This window comes from Erpetoichthys calabaricus, chromosome 13 (genome assembly GCF_900747795.2).
Source record: "Erpetoichthys calabaricus chromosome 13, fErpCal1.3, whole genome shotgun sequence".
Classification (NCBI taxonomy): Eukaryota; Metazoa; Chordata; class Cladistia; order Polypteriformes; family Polypteridae; genus Erpetoichthys; species Erpetoichthys calabaricus.
Genome location: NC_041406.2, coordinates 60,937,863 through 60,963,039, shown reverse-complemented (window position 1 = coordinate 60,963,039; position 25,177 = coordinate 60,937,863). Strand labels below are relative to the sequence as shown.

The 25,177-nt window shown below is 37.6% G+C and overlaps 1 protein-coding gene across 1 annotated transcript in view; it reads right to left on the bottom strand.

Moving 5' to 3' along the window:
* Positions 1-25,177, bottom strand: part of si:dkey-256h2.1 (uncharacterized protein LOC337520 homolog) — a 316,260-nt gene that overhangs the window by 126,528 nt on the left and 164,555 nt on the right. The window contains exon 7 of the mRNA XM_028817047.2: positions 17,518-17,686. Within this exon, the coding sequence (XP_028672880.1) occupies positions 17,518-17,686 (169 nt within the window). The remainder of the gene's footprint in view (positions 1-17,517; positions 17,687-25,177) is intronic.

The window sequence follows — 25,177 nt, the reverse complement described above, 5'->3', positions numbered from 1 at the left end:
ATGGGCCAAGTTGGCTTGCACATGTACTGTACAAAAGACAATGGATGGCAGGATACTAAAGTACACCAAGATGGGGTTAGAAGGAATAAGATCAAAGAAAGCGATGTTGGGGGTGATGCTGAATTCCATGACCCCAAATAATGCCTAGGACCACAGACAGTGGAGAAAAAATACTGGAGAGGCAACTAGTTATGGCAGTTAAACTAGTAATGAATGAAAACCCATTCCAAAACCTGCTTGGGATTTTGTCATCTTAAGTTGAGCAGGTCATCCACTCTGGAAAGATGTGATGATGGAGGAATTTCTTTCTCCTCTGCCATTTCTGTGAATTGTGTTTGAAGATTAAATGTTAGAGCAGGACAGCACTCAGTTGTATTTATTTCCTTGTGCTTGTGAGGGATAATAAGACTTTCTCCTAGGACTCAGGGTATCTTGTTAAAGTGCTTGCTGAGATTTGGTTCACCAAATGTTCATAAATTGCTATACAAACATCAAATATTCCTTAAGACCAACAACTACCAAAATGTCCATGACTTTAAGATAACATAAAAAATTAAACAATTTTAACTTCTATTTTTTCCACAGTATATGGCTGCAGGCTTACAGGATTCCTGTAACATTAACAGCAATGTTCAATAAGCATATAAGCAGATGGAACATAATCCTGCACAATTTTGTGTGCAATGACCAAAAATATTTCTTTTTGGAATATGTAAAATTTTCTTTGTGCCTGGCTCGACTAGCCTGTTCCCTGGGTTCTTGAGCAGGCCCTTGGACCATGCAGTGTTCTAGGGAGACCCTTATTATGTGTTCACACGTACAGTCTGAACTTTTCTGTTCCACCTTGGAGTGGCAATGTGCTGTATCAGTGCATGCCCTCAACCTCTCTCTCTTGGAATTTGAAGGTTAGAGTACTTTTAAGTAACCCATTGGTTGATTTTATTGTGAAACAATATAAAGGTGCATGAAGTTGCACATGTAGTTATTTTGGTGTAGTTGTCATCGTTATCATGAATCACGTTGATTATTTATGCATAATATAATTTAGCACTTTGCCCACTGCAAGAAATTGATGAATATTCATTTATGTTTCTGCTTTTGATATTAAGTATTTGTTGTTAATGTTGCAAAAATCTTTAATGCTGCCCTTTTATGGATATGATAGGTTGTTATTGTATATGATTTTTGTTTGATATTATTCAGCTGACATTTTTTCACTGGTGATGATGGTCTACTACATTGTGAAATGAAGTGTCTCTCCCTCACCCCCTCATATGAGGTTTATTGGAGGGTGTCGCTGTCCTTGGTTAACCTCCACAGCTACTGCTGCCACTCTAATCTTCCACAGGTCTTATCCATAAATCTGCAATAATATAATATAATATAATATTTGTTGTGTCCCACGCACATTTACTCATCTGTGAAGCAATACCATCTGCCCACATTTTCCATAACTATTTGAGCTGATCCAAACCAGGATCCTTCCAAAATCTAACTGTTAACTGGTCAATGGATTTAAACAGAGGAGCGGGAGTGTCTAGTCTCCCCTGATAAGTTGTACTGTCTATGTACTTGATCATCTCTCTCTCTTATACACACACTCTGCATCTCTTCTCTGGACAGCTCTGGTGGGCCCACCAGAACATTCATGCCAAAAATAGCACTGATCTGGATCCATGAAAATATGTGATGCTTAAATAATAATTAATTGTGGGTACTACAGAAATTATGAAGACCTGGCAAGAAGGAACATTTGCCTGCAACAGCATTACAGAAATCAAGCCATCTTTTCTGTGACAGCCGACTTAAACCAGGGCATTCATCTATCTCTTTACTTTAGAAAAAGTGTCCCCGGTATGTATCTGTCACTTGCTGTCATTTACTGCATACATTTGACTCATTTTCATTTTTCACTGCTTAAATTATATAATTTCTGAAGGGGTCATGCTACATGCATGCTTTGCCTCCTGATGTCTTTTATCTCTAAAAATGTTTGCAAAACCAGAGCCCGGGGTAGTCCAAAAGTCCAAAATCCAGCTACCCACAATTCTGCTCAATAGTATTTTTCTCCCCAGGGCATAAATTGTGAGGGCAATATCTTTTACAGGATTTATATTCCTCAATCTGTGGTGGGCTGGCGCCCTGCCCAGGGTTTGTTTCCTGCCTTGTGCCCTGTGTTAGCTGGGCTTGGCTCCAGCAGACCCCCGTGACCCTGTAGTTAGGATATATAATGGATGGATGGATATTCCCCAATTATTTGGCTTTCTCCAAGTGACTAAAACAAGTTTTCAGTAATGTCCCCTATGAGGGGAGTTCCATTAAAATTTTTCAAGGTGATTATACAATATCGTCAGGACATTTGTCATGAGGTAGAACTCCTAAGACACGTAAGTCACAAAAGCACTTTCAAAAATGCTTGCTAGAGGGGGAAATCTCATTTAAAACCCTGGCTAGATCCAAAAAGGCCTAATAGAATCTTTATAAAAAAAGGTTTATTGTTCACAAAAAATGCTCTTCAATAACAGTGAAGTTGTGTGGAGTATGAAGAAAATAGGATTTGCCTAAAACGATAAGACAATCCAAAATTTTCCAATATGGAATCCGAATAGTTGAAATGCAGAGTGAAGTGGCAAAAATCCAGTAAGCACATATATCCACAATAAGCACAAGAACTTGCTCTTCCTAAGTGCATGCATTCAAAATGAATCGACAGGAACTGTGGAAGACCCTCTGGATTTACAGGGTGGAGGGCAGTATCTGGTAATGAGTGGCAGGTACTGTATACAGTATAATACAATTTATTTTTATATAGCCCAAAATCACACAAGAAATGCTGCAAAGGGCTTTAACAGGCCCTGCCTTTTACCAGCCTCCCAGCCTTGACTCTCTAAGAAGACAAGGAAAAACTCCAAAAAAAACCCTTGTAGGGAAAAAAATGGAAGAAACCTTGGGAAAGGCAGTTCAAAGAGATACCCCTTTCCAGGTAGGTTGGGTGTGCAGTGGGTGTCAGAAAGAAGGTGGTCAATACAATACACAGAACAAAACAAAACAAGTAATCCTCAATACAATATAATAGTAAAATAAAAATATTACAAGTACAGATCAGATGGTAGTCCCTTCTCTTTGGGGAACCATCCATAAAACACATGGACCATAACATAGGCAACTTCCTAACATTGACAAAAATAAAGAATGATGAACACAATCAACATAAATAAAAGAATCAAGAATAAACAAACGAGACATAACACATGTATTAAAACTTCAGTCAAAGGAAAATCCCTGGCTGAGATATGACAACATTAAGCAGAACCTAAAACTAATAGTCTTGCAGTTATGTATGATCAGTTATTTTTTTAGACACATTCCAATTAGTATGTTATGAGTATATAACAATTTTAATATAAAAAAGCTGTCATACTTTTATGACTCATTTCATTTTTTGAAGGTGATTAATGATCACATTTAACCACACCACATTTTAAAGACTGGCATTCAGTTTAAACAATTATTTTACTTGCCCAATTCAACACTTTTTATTATGTGCAATTCCATTACAGGTAGGTTAAGTGATTCAGTGAGTCAATGGGAAGGACAATGGTAAGAGGACTTCATCTTCTTAGTCACAAGCTTTCACTGCATGCCAACAACAATTACGGATTCGTTTTCTAAAAATCATTTGTTCTCAAGGCACTTTTTAAAGTGAGGATTCTGAGTCCAACTACACTTTTTTGAACCTTGTAGTCTACAATTGAAAAGAGTCATTTATAGATGTATTTCACCTGCACAACTGCACAAAAGAATCTAAGAAGACTGTATATAAGCAAACACACAGCAGTAGACTGGATCAACATGATGCACAGTCTCCAACAATTTGGACTCTGTAGGTCACTAGATGAGTCTTTAAAAAATCATGAACCTACTGAGAAGCTAAGTGCACCTGAAATACTTGAGCTTCATTTTGTGTCAGCTGCATCATGCTGATAACACTTGAAAGAAGGGCAACTTACAAAAGGCTTAGTTTATTTATAATGCTGTGAAAATACAGTAGGTGTTTTCTAACACTGCATGGGAGAGATAAGGTAAACTACAGAAGGCCTTAAAATGACTAAAGAAATATACAATCACAGATGATGTACAGTACATGTTTTGAAGGTCATTTATGCCACTGCCTGTGCATGGTCATAAATTGCTTGGGAAAACAATATACACAAAGTACTGTAGCAGGTTAAAGTAACTCTTCCGTCAAAGTATTAGTCAGTTTTCCACCTAGATGCCCTTCTATTATTATTTATTGTGGATCAGCCCATATTTTCTTCAGTTTCATCCTTAGAGAGCCACAGTTAAAAAAGAGATCAAATAACAATAACTGCTGCCTCGTGAATCATAAAGCATCCTTCTTTACATTTTATGAATACATTCTTTTCTCCAGTACAAGACCACAGGAAGTCAGCAAAGATTTTATCACAAAAACCAGCCAGCCGTAGACTGGAAGCCAGCAAATGCTCACATCCTAGTGTACTTTGTCATTTAATATACTGTATAATAAGTTTGAATTACAAAATGTCTTGGCAGCGCTGTGCTTCAAGGTTGGATTTTCGCCTGTATGTGCATATATTCAAATTGGATCCCCAGATTGGCTTCCTTCTTTTTTTTACCCAAAATATTATTTAACATTTTCTTAGAGACTAACTGAAAGCAAAAATATTATTTAACATTTTCTTAGAGACTAACTGAAAGCAAATTTTATTTGGTTTTAAATAATGACAGAAGAATATAATTTTACAAACCCAAGGAGACCATTCTGTCTCCAGCTTATTTAGTTAGCTAATAGCATGCTGTCCTAATATTTCAGGCAGACATTTTTTAAAAGCTGTAAATTGCACTGGTTCAACTTCATGACTGTAATGTTTGTTCCCAATTCCCATGAGTCTTTGTGTTTCTTAGTTTCAGTCTCAAAGCACATTCTCTTATGTAATGTTAAAAAAATTTTGCTTGGACAATCTATTTGAGAATTTTCATGATGGAGATTACATCGCCACATAGCCTTCAGTGTTTAAGACAAAATATTATGATTGTGTTGACCTTCACTATAGCTGTAATTTATTTAGTGTTTTGAAGTGTTTCAGCACAACATTCCTTCAACATTTATTTTTGTGACATATTGCTTAAAGGTATGGTAGAAAAAAATATGGCCCACTGTGTCACTATAGCAAGAAACTAAAAAAAACTTTTACTGTAGCAATTCCACACATTCCATAATTACAAAGTATTCAAGTAGGGTTTCAAAGGGGTCTGGTCCCTTCTGTTTTTCTGATTTTTGTTTTATCAGTTGTGGCTTTGTTAAATGTTTTATATTTGCAATTTTCCTTCCATTTTTTATTTGCTTGTTGTGTTAATTTAGCTGATCATCATTTGTATTTTGTTAATTGATTTTAACCACTAATTAGGTGATAGCTCTCAGGTATACTGGATATTATGACCTCAGGGTTATTTCAGACACCAGCTACAAAGATCTCTTTGCTGTGCTTTTCTTGGTTTCCACTGAGTTCTTTGACTCCCATTTGTGTTTCCTCTTTATTTTGAAGACTTGCTATGACTTGAGTGGACTTGACAAAAAGGAAACAGGGTGAGGAGTTTAAAAGATCCATATATGTGGCTAGGATCTTCTCTATCCTGCCTAGCATAGGCCTCACTCTAGGCAGTTTGACTGCAAACTCCACAGGCATACTTCGACTTACACAGGCCCCCCAAAGGGAACCTGGCTTCCAAAGCTCAAAATGCTTTCAGTGTCCTCTTTAATATACAAAAATGTCAGTCCAGGGAGAGCAATTGTCAAATTTCTGGCTTGAATGTAACGTAACACTTGCACCTTTGAGCTATTATGTTTTTTAAATTCTCTGGTTATTTCACTTGGCTTTGGCATTTTTTCGATTTTAAACTTGTTTAAACTGCCCCTAACTATATCTTGAAGAAGTTATTTATTTCTATCTTGTATCAAAAAGCTTAGATGCCAGAAGCTTTGTGCCACCATCTTATATAGTGAATGATGACATAATTTGTCACATAACCAGCAACTAGTAGAGCTGCTGTAAATAACATGATCATGGGTATGGAAAAAAATTTACAAAATGGCAGGAGCTAACTTAAATGAAAACAGTATTGCTGAAATGAATGATTGAACATTGTTTACAACCACAAAGCACAATATAAAATGGTTTAAAAATAAAACAAGGTGTGCACAAGGATGCCTACGCTTTCTGCTTAATATTACTATGGATACAGAGATCCTGATAAAAACTGTTGTGTACATGTTCAAGCTGAATATTTGGGGTTCATTATGGCTTTTAAGATATTAAAAGGAAGAAACACCTTGATATTAAATGTGCAAATTGTAAACATTGTCACATGAAAATCAAGTACTTTGTCACACAACAAACTACTGTTACATATATAACAAAATTTTGTATATTTTTAAATTTATTACAGTTTGAATTATATATTGTGATGGGCGGCCATGGCCATTACCTGGCTGGGACACCAACAGAATGGAAGAACCAGGGGAGAGAGCATTGCTGAGGCAATACCTCCCCTGGAACGCTAGAGGGCAGCCCTCCTGGCAGCTGTGGCACCACGGACTCCTGCAGGGCACTCTGGGAGCTGGAATTTCATACATCCCTGTTGGTTTCCGTGGGGGCCACGAGGGAGAGCTGCAGAGCCTTATAATGGACATCTACCACACCTGAGAGTGATTCCAGGTAATACTGATGAGCCACCTGGGACACTCCCATTACCTGAAAAAAGGAATCTGCCTTGCTCCATTCAGGGAGCCACAGTTGGGAGAAGGTGGACAAAGCTTGACTGAGAGGGAGTGGAGGCGGAAGGACGGAAGAGAAGAGAGAAAAGGAAAAGTAGACTTCAGTGCTTTGTGTACTGTGCTGTGGGGAGCAGGGAAAAGCGCTCCCCTGCTGTAAATAAACATGTGTGCTGGACTGGAACTTGTGTCTGCCTGTCTGTGTCGGGTTAGGGCAGCTATATGCACCCCAGTGGTCCACAAGTGTTGTCCTCTTCCTTCCGACTCCAACCCATTGAATGAGGTTGAACGACACCTTTGATCTTGGACCTGGGAATACTTCCGGTGCCATGGTATAACCTGACGGAAGTACTTACCTGTAATGCTATCTGGTGGCACCCACAGATCCCAGCAGGGCTGCCTTGCTCACTGCATTACAAGTTCCATGATTCATGGTGGGTATTGGAATGTGACCTGAAGTCCAGGGATGCTGCCATCTAATGTGTAGGGGAGGTATATAGTTTTGGAACGAGGCCTCCTTCCATCACTTTTTTTTGTGGCACTTTGTCACATTGGCTCCCCAGCCGAATTATGGTTAGGTTTGATTCTTCTTTTCAAATAGAAGAACTGGCTGGCAGAATTATGTCTGCACCAGATGACAGAAACGCTTCAAGAATGAGTTATACTTCATGCAGAAGGGGATTTTGTATTCTATGCTTGCACAAGCTAATGAAATTGATGAGAAAACGGATGAGCACAAACTTTTCATTATGGGTCTCTTTTTATCTGCTACACACTGTGAGAAAATAAAAATTCTGTGCAAAGTAAATGTTTAGATGAAATTGCTCCTCACAAACAATTTGAGAGATCCATCACTTGTATTGTTGGTAACAGGAAGGAAGGGCAGGCACCCTGACTGGGATAAAGAAAGGTTACATACCCGGCAAGGAGGCCATAATGGAAGGATCAGGAGAACAGGCTTACCAGGAGCAGGTCATTCTTCCACACGATAGATGGCAGTGTTCCTCAGGGTTGAACCCGATTAGGAACCCCACAAGGTGGCATGGGATTTGGAGTTTGGAAATGCAGCCCTTGTGGGGTCTTTGAGGACCGTCACAGGGTGCTGTCAGGGGAAGACTGCCTTGGTTTCAACATGACCAAGAAGTGCTCCAGATGACTTAGCCAGGAGAATGTGGAAAGCATTCTGTCAAATAAATATTATTTATTTGAACCTGGAATTGTGTTGGGTATTGCTGAGTCTGTGGTTTAAGAATCAGTGGTACATGTATAGTAATTACAGTATGTATTCTGTGGGAGTGTTGTTCACTCCCATCCTCGTCAACCAAACATTGTTTCAGCCTTATGCATAGTGTGGACCTGTCTGAGATGCAAATCCAAATTTAAAAAAAAATGTCCTTAATAAGTCCTAAAAAAGGAAAAGAAATGAAGAGCACTACAGGATGTTTTTTCCTCAAAATTCAATTAAAGCAGAACATTTATTCCTATTTCACATCACGTGCCACAACCTAATAATTTTATAAAGGTATTTATATTTTTTGAGAAATTAAGAGTCTACTGAAATGTAATTCATATGGTGAATGTAGATATATACAGGCCACAGAATGTTCAACGCACAACTGAGTATATTTAAACGGATGCATACTTTAAATATGAAACATTTCTAATCTCAATTGCTGGTTAATTGACCTACTACAAACAAAAGGGCACATCACATAAAATATGTCCAGAGCTCATTTTAAATGATGCACTGATATGTGTGATATTTACTACATTTAAGTATCCTGTCTTACATTGATAACTTGAATTCAATGTCCACAATTAAAAAAAGATTTAGATGTAATGAATGGTCTAAAAGGTTTCTATAATTATTCAGTTTTTTTCTCCAGTAGGATATGATTACAGAAAAAGTCAAATAAAAAAGATATAATACATTTCAGGAAAAAATGGGGCAGATCCAAATCGCAGTATTTTAAAATAAGACTCTAACTACGCCTTAGCCTCCATCTTGTTGCTATAAATTATTTTTGTTTTATGTTTATACACATTTTCAGGACTTTATTAGGTTTTTATATGTGCAATCATAGCTTTTTTTTGAGTGGCTGAATCCATTTTTTATGTTTTCTTTTAGACTTTAGCTTGTTTTACAAGAGTTGCTATGGTAGTTTTCACCACGGAATAACCGGAGGTTGTGACCAGTGATATCATTGGATCAATCAGTCTAAAGATTAGCACCATTCACTTCTTGATTATCCAAGATTGGGGATAAATGCTTATCTTGATGGTGTGTATTTTTCTTTGTTTTTGACCACAGATAACATACTGCTGAGCTTTCTTTCTGGATCACCAGGAATCAAAGACAAGACTGACTTTAGGTTTAGATTTGAGTTTGGCATGAAAATATTGTGTCTTCTCCTGGTCTTGTCATAAAAATTCATTTGCCTTCCTCATCAGGTGCAACTCCTCTATTCCAGACTCTGCAAGAGTTGTATTTATACAACACATAACACTTCAATTCAAGAAAATCTATTTTTTTTCTCTCATCATGTACACTAGGGCAAAGAGTTGGGTACAGCATAGTTATACATAGGGTTTATTTTAATTTCCAGATACTATAATAAGTAATTTTCTCATAAAACAATATTTACCTTAACACTGCTGAAAAAATAAATTAAAAAGATATATTGACTTTATTGTTGGAAACATAAAAACAGCCAACCATTCTTAATAATAAAATGGTGAGCCCAACAGTGTTCAGAAATACCATTAAGTACACTTACATTAAAGCAAGCAAATTGTATATATCATGGCTTACCCTGCAGATACTTTCAGACATCATGGCAGAACGTCGAGAGACAAATGCATTCTATTACCAACTATTCTTGCTTTAAAAATCGGATCAAAATGAGAGAGAGTACCTGTTACTTTAATGATATATAGTCCAACAGCAATATATGTGCTCTGAGGACCCCTTGCAAATGCATCACCCATTCCCACACAACTGACTGCTAAGTTAATGTTAGCATCATATATGCAGACAATATTATTTAAATTAGGTGTGCAATTAATTGTAAAAGAGAACAGCATGACTGAAGAATTAAGTGACCACCAGCAACACTAACATGAGTGTATCAAATCAGTCCAATTCAATTTATTCTTATAAAGAACATTTTTAATCAAAGGTCCAGAATGCTATACACTAATTATAAATAAAATATAATTAAGCAAAAATATTAAAAGACAGCAGCTAAAAATTGAAACATAATGTTGGAATACCAGCAACAAAGATTATGTATTTTATTTACAAATAAATATACTGTACATACATATAGCCATTTGGTTTTTAATAATAAAATTCTTATTGTCATTTCTCCTTTACTTTTATTAGTCCCAGATTCCACTGTTCTTTAATGGCATTATATGGTTGTTTACTGGGTGTGTGGTTCTTCATAGAACCATTATTAGACTAAGCACCATTTAATTATGGGAAGGGTTCTTTGCATATGAGGTTTGTTCTTTGAAAAACTTCATAATATGTGGAAAAAAATAAAATCTTTCATGTATGGTAGGCTGCAGGTCACTAACAGATTAAAAAAACAGAATTTAGCCTAAGATAGATAGATAGGTAGACAAGAGACCAGAAAATTGCAAGTGGGAACAAATCTGTGAGAGATATAAGCCTTGAAAATGAAATACCCCAAATTAAGGAAAAAACTTATGCTCCCGTCTGCACTCCGTATACAGTGATGGGTAAGGAACACTGATGGGCGGCTAGAAAGTACTAATATGAACATTCTTTGGTGTTACATTTTAACTAGCAAGGCCCAGAGGAGCAACACTTCCACAAATCGTCTGTAGACAATGTCATCTAATGCCCAGGATACTTAAACTTATATTCAGACTTGGGTTGCTTGGAAGTAAACCTGGGAAAACGTATAAATGACCTCCACTGCCTCAGTTACATTGGACTCAGAACTGGATGGAAGTACAGTAGATAACAGTTCACTAGGCGGCCTCCCAGGCAATGAAAATTGGAAAAGGTGGTGGCATGTGTGGAAAAAGGTTTGTGTTTTGCTTGCATTCCTGTAAACCAAGATAAGCAGGTAGCCTCATCTGCAATAAGCAGTATGATCTATCTCTTTGTTATGATAGATAGATAGATAGATAGATAGATAGATAGATAGATAGATAGATAGATAGATAGATAGATAGATAGATAGATAGATAGATAGATAGATAGATAGATAGATAGATAGATAGATAGATAGATAGATAGATAGATAGATAGATAGACTTAAAATTCCCATTATTACTACTGATAACCATTTCAATTCAAAAGAATACAGTTTCCTGTAAAATTGTGTTTTTCACTGATCATCAACAAAAACCTGTTCCAGTGATCTAATGTAATAAAATTCACTCCAGTTAAAAAAAATACTAATATTTTACACAGAAAAGTAGTTTGTTGGTTACACAGTACTTCTGATACATCAGATTAACTAACAACACTATAAATACAGTATTTGCTAGACGAAGCCAGGTAACACAGCTAGTGCTTCTCATATATTTGTACCACATGCTGGTAACACAGCCTCCCCTGTCTAAACCCATGTCAACAGTTCACTGACACATCTGTATTTGGTATGCATTGCTCTGTTTTATCTTCCATTAATTTTCCCTTACACATGTTATGGTGACTGGTATAAAATTGCTAACATCAGTCTGATCAGCTATTTATATGACAGGACAATATTTGCGAGCTAATAGTCTTTAGAAATTCACCTAGAATGCAATGATTTCCAAAATATAATTTATGTGACAGCTCCCTTGAGCAGTTCTTAACTCTTAGTAACCTGAAAATGGAAATAATAATATTCACCATAGCTACTGGGATATTTCCAAGTTCTTCAAAAGTGAAAAGGTCAAAAAAATATTAATTGAAAGAATGAGCTGTTTTCTTTTTTGTATGTATTATTTTCATTGTTACTTTTAAAACGCCTCACTCCCGTTTTTGATGGTTCTTTGTCTGCTGAAACAATTAGGCTAAATACACTTTTTTTTTTGCATTTTTTTTCTCTAAAAGTTTAATCCATCCATGAACTTTCCATCTCAAGAGGATCCACACTCCACTAAAGTACAAAACAACAGGTGAGAAACAAGAACAATTTCATTGTGGAATGGCGCTCCTTGCAAGGATTATTGTGCTCATGCAGTCATTGATGACCAAATTTCAAATTTCAAGTGTCATAGCAAAGGGTCAGAATAACTGGTGTTGTTTTGTTTTTTTATTTGTAATGAATTTGCAAAAAAATCCTAAACTACTGTTTTTGCTTTGTCATTCTAGGATATTGAGTTCTGCTTGACGTGAGGAAACCATGAATTTAGATGTTTTAGCACAAGGCTCCAACTTACCAAAATGTGACAAAAGGGAAGGGGTCTAAATACTTTCTGCATCCACTGTATCCACACTGTTACATGTCAGGAAACTGATGGCTGCAAGTTAATCTAACAGCTTATCTTCATAAAGAAAACTGGTAGAAACTCACATGACCACTGAGAGTGCGTTCAAACTCCACACATGGGGGCACTCCAGCCAGGAATCAAAGCAGAGTTCAAACACAACATTACTGGCTGACCCATTTTGCCATCCTCCTTACTACACAAGCCTTACAAACTAATGGATGCGTTTGAACCCAGATTCTATCCTTCATTGGAGAAACAAGCCTTATGTTAAGGTGTTCAACAAATATTAATACCCTTTAATTGTATACTAATTATACTTTAGAACTGTCAATCTTAAGTATCATATGAAATATTTTTCTTTTAATTTTTAGTAAGTGGTGAATCCTATTTACCATATCTGTGTATACTCTATGCTAAAATTGAAAAGAATCTGATAGCTGCATTCCTTCATTTTTATCTTGTATTAAAAACTCAGCTCTGCATATACAGTAATGGGAGGGAAAATCTACAATCATCTTTGCAATGCTGTTAATAATAAAGTTTAACTTTAGTTCCAGTAAATCAGCTATGAGGTTAGGTTCTGTTTTTGACCGACTTATAGCTTAACTTACAGATTTACCATTATAAAAAAAACTTTCCAAATTGAAAAATATTTCATACCGTTCAGTACATACAAAAGCTAATTCCCATAATCACTTACTGCAGAATTGGCAATTGTAATACCTTTCTTTAAAGGCAATTCTACAATTTCTATTCCTACCCTACAGTTAATGGAAAATGAAACTGCAAGGAACATAATAAGAAAAAATGAAATCAAATTGACTGCCAACTGGGTTTGGAACTGATATTAAAATGCACATTTTCTCTATAAAAAGCTGTGAATAGTTTCACTTTTTTCCTTGATGCATTGTTGAAAGTCATCTTATAATTCTGGGACAATTTAAATTTCTCAGATAGGTAATTTCTTTAGTTACATAAGTCCTTAAACTGTGATATTGTTTATATGATGAGACTTTAGTTATTACTCCTGTTACGGCTACAGGCATGACTGCCAGTATGTTGTCTGGCTCATTTTTGTTTCTGTTTGTCTTGTTCATCACAGTAGCTATTTTTATTGTAACTGGGATCACATTATGTATTATGTCTTTAATTACATGCTGAAAGTTTCAATATATTGCACTAGAGTTCCAGCTCAGGGCCACCTCAGGTTACAAGGATACAAAGAATGGGCAGGGTCCTACAAGGCTCTACCAATAAGGAGAATTCAGACTGGAATTATAAATATTATTGTTTCAGTATAATGGCAAGACTGCAACTAAGGGCTGATATCTTAGTCACTTATTAAGAGTGTCCCATAAGTAATCATTTCAGAAGCACAGAAGTAGTCGAATACCAGATTAATTAGGAGGTCCAAAATCTGACAGCTGGTAGCAAGGAGGGCTGTCACATTTGGTTTGACCCCTTTCTACCTATTATGGTGGACAGGCTACCTGGGCTCTGTTGTTTAATTTAAATGTGAGCTGGAACTCAAGGCTGCATATCCACCTGGGAGTTGTCATACATGTGCACATTGGGGGCAGCTTAAAAGCTTGGATAATGGTAATTTCCTGCCAGAACACAGGATAGTGCTGTTGACTAGCAAAATTATCTTCTTCTCCCTCTGCAGACTAGAAGATTGATGGCTTTAACACCCATGATGTCACTTCCGATGTCCGCCTGCTTGGACCTGCCTGTTTCTGCCAGAAGTCCTTATCAGAGGAATTTCCGCCATCTTGAATCAGTCTACCTGAAGACTCATGTTTGCAAAGGTGTTTTTCTTTTCACATTTATAACCCGTGTTTTATTTATTGTATGGGATTTGCCTATGGGTGCCCCAGCACTTCGTAGTTGTCTGTTGTACTTTCTTACAGAGTGTTAGAACTTAAAGGATACGTTTGGTACTTTTCAAGATGAAGTTCTTTCTTCACAATAAAATTACATTTTCATTTGCCTCAAAAAATTGTGTTCTAAAGTGAAGCGTTTTTTTTATAAATTAAAAAAATTTCTTGTCTGTTTTTGCATTACAATGGTGCTAATGGATACACAGGTCCACATCTGAATGAAAAAGCCTTAAAAGTAGCCAAATACGTCAATTTTTAAATTCCAAAAATTTTACTGAGTATTGACCCATATATTGACATTGAACACATGTTGTAAAACAGCATATCCATGTCATTTTAAGAAGGGGAAAAGAAGCACAAAGCAAAATATCGTTGTGAGGTTCAACCCTTTTAAAAGGAGACTCTGCACTTTACTCATCTTCTGTGGCATCTTCCAGGACCAGGGGTCTGAATTCACCTCAGAAAGTCATCACCAAGTGCTGCTATTGACACTGAATGTCAATGCCTTGATGTAAATTGCTGTCTCTGTTCTTAGAGAACTAGGCAATAATAACTGAAAAAGGCATGCTTACGATTGTTTGTATTCTTTCACTATATGGAAGCTTATTTCATTATTTCAGTGGCTGCTTCCACCATGCAGCAACACATGCTTCTACCTCACTCTGCTCCCTGAGGGTCAGAGGCAACCCTTACGCCTCACTCTACCCCGGTCCTTGGAGCTGGCTATGAATCAGGACTATGTCTGTATTTTACTACCAAACATGCAAACTGCACTAGTAACCTGTCATGCAAGGTACAACTGATAGAGCCTTCAAACAAGGTGACAATATATAGGCCCAAAAAGTGATGTGTCTGTGGTCTGCTCCTTTGCCCACCAGCCCTAGGCATTGTTGTTGCCACTGCTACCTTTATTCCAGTGCCTGCAGGTAGCGCAGAGCTGTCATTCTTGCCTTATAGCGCCAGGATCAGCATAAGTTTTGCATGTTCTCCCTATGTATTTGCAGAGTGACTGTTGTTTGTACAAAGTAAAATAAAACTCTTTGGTGCTCTTTTTACTACACTGCCACTTTGCATAAATCTTGCTCTATAGGTTATGGAAAATGACAACACAGAAGGTAATGGCCACTAAGGAAAAAATAATCATATGATGTGAGTGCACATCTGTCTGTTATTACAAGCCACAGCAGAACATAACTGTTGAAGAAACATACTTTTAGAAGGATTATAAGCAGAAAATAGCTTGGTGCTAGGGGCATATCATAACCTGACCCATGACAGAGACTGTAAGCAGATAAACAAAAATGAAATGTATTCATACTTCAAGAAAAACAGTTCTAAGAATCTGTGATAAAATATTATTTGTAGTTCTGTTTTGTTTTCCCAAGGATGCCTCATATAACAGAGGTGTAGTTTCTTAAAATGACACCTTTGATGCTTCAAAGTGGATGGATTTTCTAAGTTTTAAGTCTTTTTCATTCACACATGGACCCGAGTATCTATTTAGTCCCATTGTAAGCTGCATGAGCATTCAATCATTCACTCATTCATTTATTCATTTTCCATTGCTTATCCAAGACTGCGTCGCATGGGCAACAGTCTTAGCAGTGAGCACCATAGGTTCCTTTTCCCAAGCTGCACTTACCAACTCATACTGTGGGACCCCAAGGCATTTCCAGGCCATCTGGGATATACACGGTGGCCCACGAAAAAGTGGCCCGCCGCCACTGAGACGACTGCATTACGTGGTGAAGAGAAAAATGATCAAATCTGGTACTCACATTTACAGACGATGTTGAAAGTGATCTCCATGTGTGTCAATACATCTCTATGCCTGTTTCAGCATGTTCATGTACACTCTTTGCAACATCTATATCACATTTTCAATCTTCAACTTCAGTTCATTTACAGTCCACGGACTTGTCTCTTACACACAGCCCTTTAAATGACCCCACAAGAAATAGTTGCACGTTGTTAAGTCAGGAGATCGTGGTGGCCATAAACCCTGGGTAATAATCCTTTTGTCAGGGAAATGCTCCCGAATAATAGCCATATATATGCCAGAAGTACGGCAAGTCGCACCATCTTGCTGGAAGTAACAATGGTCGCACTGACCACTTCAGTACACTGCCACCACAAAAGTGGTTTCCAGGGGTCAGACAGCAAGGAAACAAGGCAGGCGACATGACCGCAGCCACTTATCTGGCGGCAGACAAAACGTGAGTCGTCTGGATGGAGGCGGGCCACTTTTTCGTGGGCCACACTGTTTAATGCTTCCAGCGAGCCCTGGATCTTCCCTGGGGTCTCCTCCCAGTTGGTTGTGCTTGTAAAACCTCCACAGGGTGGCATCCAGGAGGCATCCATATCAGATGTCCGAACCACCTCAATTAGCTCCTTTCGATGTAGAGGGTCACGAACAGACAAGATATTTCAAAAATTTATAAAAAAAATATGCTTCTCTTCGGAACACAATTTTACGTGGCAAATTAATATATACAATGATTGTGAAGAAATAACTTCAACTTGAAAAATATCAAACTTATCCTTTAAGGCTGCAGGAGTTCTAAATGGAGAGCCTAACCATGGAAGTGATTAAGATAACAGAGTTCCCCATTTACTGAATGCTCAGCCAGAAATGTGGTTTATAATTAAGAGTGACAGACATCAATTTAATTAAAGGTCGATGCTTTCAGGGTTACATAAAAGTGAACATAGCCATGGATTTGGGAAGTGGAAATGGTAAGTACAGTCACATGGTTATCTATCAAACACACACACTACAGGTAAATATGATCACACTGCCAGTGCCTAGGCTAAAACACAAGTAACACTAAGGAAAGGTAGAGAACAAATGTATTAGTTTTATCTTCCATAACAACCTTCATAAAAATAGCCCCAGGTCTTACAAAAGGAAAATGCAATTTGTCATCTAATTCAAGAAAAAAAACTCCAACAAAAAAGAACAAAAATTAATTCTATATTAAACATTTACATTAGTTAAGAAATCTGATTCCAATGTGATATATATTCTATCACTTTTTACTAATAGGTGTGACTGTATTTGACAATTATGTAATCACATATCCAAAACAGATCAAATATTAGGAATAAAGATAAAGAAATGTCAAAAATGATAGACTCTACATTACACAATGGGCATTGTTAGGTGTTCTGTGGAACAATGTTGCAGCAGGCAAGAGCGAAAGGGCACAAAATATTTGCCTCCAGAAACAGAAAGCTCAATTTCTATGCCTACCAAAGACTCACAGAATTAGCCGTTTTAACATACACAGGCAAGTATTTTACACAAGAAGCATACTGTGCTAGAGCAGAGTTATGTAAATGGTTCCATTATTTTTCTTTTACCTGCGGAATGGAGTTATCCACCGTCCCAGTTCCAGGTTGCAGTATGGGCTTAAAGGATTACAACACACAAAAAGCTGCACTGTATGATCCCAGTGGGCACATGTTTCATCTCTTGATCCTGGACAGGAAAGGGATGCATCAAGCTCCAGAATGTCAAAAGACTTTAAATCTGTTACACCAAAAAGAGATTACATGGTTAGTAACTAAGGTATATTTTAAGATTGGGGTTTGATATATTAAAACAAATAATACAGAGTATGCACAGGGCAGTACATAAAAAGCCACCTTTTCAGAATCTCCTTAAGACATTAAATTGTGAGGTGAAGACTCGTTTTCGGCCATCTTTTAAATCAAGGCTCTTTCAGCTGCATGATTGAACACTGTAAACTATAGAGGGAATATCAGAGCCTCAAACACCAGACACAATGAAAATGTACAAGTCCCAGGTTTAAACTAACTGGATTTATTCCACAAATTACATTGTCACAAGTTTGTTCCACCATCCACAAATACAACTCTTTCACTTTTCTTTCCTTCTTTTTCTCCTCCATTCCTTCATAGGTGAGCATTGTCCTCCCCTTTCCCAACTCTCTGGGGTCTTGCCTTATGACCAATCTGACAGTACTTCCGGTGCCACACCATTACATCCAATGAACACTTCCTGGTCAGGCAGATCCTCCTTAAACCAGAGAAATCCTCTCGCAGCTGCTCCCCCTTGTGGCACCCAAGTTCCACAACAGGGCTGCCTATCAGGACTACAGCTCCCACATGGCCCTGCAGGTGTGCCAATGAGACTTCACCAGAGGTATGTTGCCACTCAGTGTACTAGGAGAAGACATGACCCCAGGAAGCAGTCTCCATCTGTCCTTCTGTTATTATGGCCTCCCAGCTGGGAAGGGCTTCAGTACCCAAATCATCCAGGATGTCTGTCAATCTATTGTATGTCCTTCCAGTATAAGGGTCAGTTCCTTACCCAGCTGAGATTCTAGGAAACCTGTGTCATTTGTGACAACATTGTTTCTTTGTTTGCTTGAATCTTTAATGTATTTATCTATTGATTTTATTATGTGCATACAACGTATTGTGTCATTTATATTTATTAAGCTCATGAATGATATCATACATAAAGACTGGCTAATTTTAAATTCATTTTTGTGACTTATGAAGCACATATGGTAAATGATTAAGTGAAGTCAGATGACCATCTTGCACTTCAAGACTATTTTTGTCTTCTCATACTGTTCTGCACCCTCATACCCTTTTAAGAGATCCAGTCTTGAATTATACCCACATTGTTGACATCGACAGCAGAGATGACAATACTATTTGTCCTGAACTAAGTGTGATTTGAACACATATAAATATTTTACCCCACCCCACAAAGAAAAGGCATAAAAATTAAGTAAAACATGAAACATAACACCCTCAACCCTTCCTCTAGGCTATAGCACATCTTATGTGACTGGATGTTAGACTTCCTGACAGAGAGACCCAAAACAATCTGTGTCAGAAACACCATCTCTTGTACCATCATGCTAAACACTGGAGCCCTCCAGGGTTGTGTATGCAGCCAACGTCTGTTCACACGGCTGACTCACAACTCTAGGGCTGTGTACAGGTCTAACACCATCGTTAAATCTGCAGATGACACAACGGAGGTGGGGTATTATCAGCACTGGGGATGAATCAGCTCACAGAATGGACATATTATTGGTGGACTGCTGCAAGTGTAATAATCTCTCTGTTAATGTGGACAAGATGAAAAAGTTGATTGTTGACTTCAGGAAAGCCCATGCTGTCCACACTCCACTGCACACTGAGAGTTCTGCAGTAGAATTGGTCAAGAGCCCCAAATTCCTTGGTTTGCTCCTGGCAGCTAACCTTAACTGGTCAATTAATACCACATCCATAGTCAAGAAGGCACAGTAGCGTTTCCACTTTCTTTGGCAGCTGAAAAAAGCAAGCCTACCTCTCCCCATTCTATAGGTGGCACAATCAAGAGCATGCAGACCAGCTATATCACTCTGCTTTGGGAACTGCAATTTCTCTGACCATAAGGTTCCTACCGAGGACAGTGCACACAGCAGAAAAGACCATTGGGACCTTTATGTTTTCCATTAAAGACACCTTTATAAGGTGTTGCACCCACAAAGCCTGCAGCATTGTGACAGACCACTCCCACCCCTCCCAATGTCTATCTGTCCCACTTCCATCTGGTAGAAGGCACTGCAGCATTTGAACCAGTTCTTCCAGGTCTATAACAGCTTGTACCCCATGGCTGTCAGAACTCTGAAATCTTTCCTGCACCCTGTTCTCAGATCTACTCCTTGTAGATTATTTATAGGCAGTACATTTGTTGCACTTGTTACTACGTTTTTTTTTCTTCTATTAATTGTTGCTGTTATTATTTATTTATATATTACTATCTGTGTCATATTATCTATCTATCTATCTATCTATCTATCTATCTATCTATCTATCTATCTATCTATCTATCTATCTATCTATCTATCTATCTATCTATCTATCTATCTATCTATCTATCTATTTTTAGCTAAGTACTGTATAGTTCTTCGCCAGTCTTGCACTTATCCTGTGATTATGTGTATGTTGCACTGTAGTCCTGGGGAGTGTTATTTCATGCCACTTTATGTTACAATACTGTGTATGCACAGCATGATAATAGAGCCACTTGACTTGACTTGACATGAAAGATCCTGCTTTTAATTGTCATAGGGGAAGCAGTGGCATCACAGAAACTGTCTCAGATTCAAGTGAACCTCTTTAAGTAAGTAGTAAGGCCAGGGTTCATGGACAGGCCCAAACTTAATTTCAGGTGCAGTTCCACATAACACATGAAATGAAATTAAAATAGAGTTTAATTGACTTCCCCATTCTCAGTTCAAATTAGTCAAGTCTGGAGAAGGATGGCAAATATTTGGGAGAGATGAAGTGATCAAGAATGTGAAAATTGAGTATTTCATAATGTCTTGGCAGATGATAGAGATCTGGAAAAGCAAAGGGAAATAGCTTAGTTGCTCTTCAACTTGGGATTTGAAACCTTCTCCTGTTGGTCCATATAGGCTTTATAGGTATTTAATGTTTTACAGGCTGGCATAGCTTTGTTCCATAAGGCTTCATATGGAAATATTTATTTCAGAACTTTTTTGTGTGTTTAATATGGGCACTAGAAGGCAGCTGGTACACCAACAATCATTTTCCTGCATTGAAGTGAACTAAAAATTCAATTGCCATTTTTGTGCCAGCAGCAAATACAAGCAACAAGCCAAAACATTTGCAGCTCAGATGCCATGTGCACATTGTTTTCCCAAATCAACCCCTGGGTTGATTACTGACATTATAAGTTGGAGAGCACTGCAATGGTGTTAAAAGCACTTAACCAGATGTGTGTTTCTTCCAGAAATAAAACAAAAAATGTCTTTTCTTAAAAATGAAATAAAATTGAAAACCAAAAGTAAGCTTCTCCAAGAAGTGAAATTTGTTTTTCTAAACTAGAGGGCTTAACTGTATATAGCTCCAACTCTAATTTGCTGGTAACACCACCATTACTGGCCTGATCACAAACAATGAAAAGACAGTTTACAGGTAATAGATCTTGTTGGATAGATCTTCTGACATAGTGGTGGCCAGGACAATCTCTCCCTCAATATCAGTAAAACCAGTGGGCTATTCTTATACCTCAGCAATCAGTAGACAGAAAACACAAATACATCAGTGGAGGTGTTGTTGAGAGGGTCATCGCCTTCACAGTTCTTGGAATCATCACCATTAATGGCCTAAAATAACCATAATACGCTTCACCTATCCCCACTAAGTGTCCCAAGCAGTGGCATTTTTGGGATACAAATTCTAATGCATCTATTACTCATTTACTCTTATGTAACAAGACCTTAATTTAGGCTTCTTCTAGTATTAATAACACTTACAAAGTATTACTAAAGTGGTTATACATCTGGGCCATGCAACCTACTAAAATTACTTTGGAATGGTCCAAGGTGGCTTAAGTAAGACATAATTCTCATGAAATTGCACACTTCAGTATAAGACCTGTGAATCCTTGATATGAACAAGTAATTCTACCATCGTATCAAAGGGTCTTAATATGACACACTGCAGACAGATGAATAACCTTTCTGATGGTGTTTTATAAGCGTAATGAAAACCAAAAAAAGCCACTGTTAAGGTCTTCTTACATAAGAGTGAATAATTACTAGATGCATTTTTGCAATACCTAAACTAAAGTGTTAATACATTTCCTTTTCCATTTGCAGATGTCTCTAATGATAACCTTAACGTAGCTAATTAATGACTAGCAAGACTTGCAATTTCACACACTGTTTGCATCACAAAAAATAGGTCAAACAATGGAAAGTTGATGCCTGGTCTTTTTGATTGTGATGCCACTGACATTGTCATCATCAGACAAATATACAGCCATATAAAATTAAAAGTTAAGTAAACTGAGATCCTGGTAACAACACACTGCCAGGAAAATATATTGGCTATGAACTTCCTAAATTAAAACAGCAGCACCTCACCTTTAGAATCAAATGGCTATGAAGCAAGAAAGGACAAGCTACAATAACAAAGAAAGAACATGAAGACTATACACACTGTATGCATCGAACACAGGATTCTGGGACATCGATAACCACTGTAAAGCCAGGTATTTGCTAGGCAGAGTGAGACCAACACACAAATTCCTTATCAGGGGTCAGATTTATAAAATTTGTGTATGTTCAGGAAGAAGCCCAAAATAAGCTTATGTATCTTTCTACGCAAAAGTTGGGATTTAAAAAGGAAAAATAACACTTGACAAAAGAACTTGCATATATTTATTGTAACTGTAACCGATCTGTATGCTACACTTCTGAGAAACTGGAAAATGATGACACCCTTGATCAAATAGGATCAGTGAAATGTAATTAGAATTTGCATTGGTGTGACTAAAAATAAAACCTTAAAAGTGATAAATATGATGTATAGACTCTATTCAAGTTCCCTTTTAACAGCGCCAATGCTGTGTAGTATTTGCACTGAGGACCTTTTTTGTTTTTTCGTCAGTTTAGATTGGCTACCTGTTTTCACTACTTAGGGAACTGGCCAAGAGGTCAGAAATATCTCAACTCAGCTTCATTCCATCACGCCCATTGTGCTGGAAGCTCTATGAATTTCAGCCCAATGACCTATACTATTCATTGCAACAGCAATCATGTCATTATATGTGCCAGGTAATAGTGACTAACCTAGTCTTACACCTCACTGACTCCAAGAACACAGAGAAAAGATGCAACATGCTCTACCAGCCAATGAAGTCCTGCAGCATCATGACTGTACACAAATGATTATGATTAGCATAATCCATATATAGTTATATCAGGGTGGCAACCAGGTAGGGTTTGAGGTGTGTTCAAGTATGCATATTTACAAGGTCATTGTAATTTATAAAGGTAAATTGCATAGAAATATGTGTATGCCAGGTTTAATAAATCTGATCTTTGTTTTGGTGTATGCATTTTCCTGTTTCTGGCGTATGTGTATTTTCACTCCAGACCTTTTCACTTCACTGATACAGAGGATTGCTGGCTTATTTTCTACATGGTCAAAAGATCAGTTTACTTGATGTTTTTTTTTCAAATTTAGCACCAACAGGCAGTCATCTTCAGTGGTGGATGAAGATCAAAATGCCACTCTTTCATTTATTTTTTCTTTTTTAAATTTACTGTGGCACACAAACTCAAGTATAAAACTAGAACACTGGAAGGCCAATTGGAGCCTCCCAACGAGACAGAAACAGGCATGTAGCACCTGGCACAAAGACAATTTCACATACTACAAAAAGCAATAGTATTCTAAATAAGAAATTACATTGTGCCTATATCTGAATACTGGAAAAATTGCTTAAAAAGACAAAGGAAAGGTGAGGGTTACTATAAACAAACATTTCTCTCTATTACAAAAAACAATCTTGGAAGGAGACGAGACGTGATTTTCTCTGAGAGACACTTTCATGTCCCGCGAGACAAGTGTTTGTGCCAAGAGATTTAACAAAGCCCGAGGCCGAAAATAAAAGACAGAGTAGATGATAAAGTAGAACGTCGTAAAGAATTCAAAAATGTTGGTGTGGTACACATGCAGAACAGGTTAGAGATAATGGAAGTATGAAAATTCGAAAGTCTCAAAAAAAGGATAGTAAAGATCGCATTAGCACAAACAAATGGAAATTATTACTCGGTGAAATAACGGAACAGTGAAAAGAGATCGAATATATTGTTTTGGATTTAAATTTTAAGTCAGAGACTTGTAGATCGACTAATTTATGTTGCCATCAGGGAAAAAAAAAAGTAGTGTTTCTTCCCAATGAAGAGGCGTATTTGCGAGAATTAAAAGATTCCAAAAACATTGGTGCGGTACATATGTAGAGCAGGTTAGAGATAATGGAAGTATGAAAATGTAAAAGTCTGAAAAAAAGGATAGTGAAGATCGCATTAGCACAAACAAATGGAAATTATTACTCGGTGAAATAACAGAACAGTGAAAAGAGACAGAATATATTTTTTGGATTTAAACTTTGAGTTGGAGACTTGTAGATTGTCTAACTCGTGTTGCCATCAGGCAAAAGTAACGTTTCTTCCTAATGAAGTGGCCAATCTGCAAGAATTAAAAGATTTGTTGTTTGGTGAAAGTGAAATCCACATATGCGAGCGACAGAGATGTGAAGTTGCTTGCGCGAAGCACTGGCAGGGGGGGTTGTTGAGCAAAGCGAGCAGGGGGTGAAATCCCCTAGTTAAAAATAAGTTAAATTATAAGGGAAGCTTATTATATTTTTTTGTACAATATCTGGAATGGGCTGTGCCCCGTTGGCCCTTAATTCAGAAATGACAACTCTCGCCAATTCCTTTACTTTCTCTAATCTCTGACAAAAGCCCATAACTATCTCCAACTAAGATCACAAACCGCTACAAATGCAGAGTGTCGTCCATACTCATTGACTGCATAACACCCTGGTGGCACTTGCTCAGCTCAGGCCTGCTGAGCACTACAGTAGATTGTGAACATGACAAAAAATATTTATGGTACACACCAGCCTTATGTTCCGAACATACATAACACACACTGCCTTAAAAGAAGTGGTGAGGAGGCCTTCTGCTGTTATGCACCTAAAATCTGGAATAGCTTGCCAATAGGAATTTGCCAGGCTAATACATTGGAGCACTTTAAAAAAACTTCTGAAAACACATTACTTTAACATGGCTTTCTGATAGCTTCATCTTAGTTTAATCCTGATGCTCTGTATATTCAATTAAATATCATTATTATTCATGGTATTCATATTCAAAATCCGTACTAACCCCTACTCTCTCTTCTGTTCTTTTTCCGATTTTCTGGGGTGGCAACCTGCACCACCACCACCTGATCAAAGCACTGTGATGTCCCTACACTGATGGATTATAAGGCCAGAAGTCCACATGACCGTCATCATCAAGTTCTTCCATTGAGAACCCTGAATACAATGAGGACTGATCATTTATGTTAGGCAGAATGCCTAGAGGGGGGTGGGTGGTCTCATGGCCTGGAACCCCTGCAGATTTTATTTTTTTTCTCCAGCCGTCTGGAGTTTTTTTGTTTTTTCTGTCCT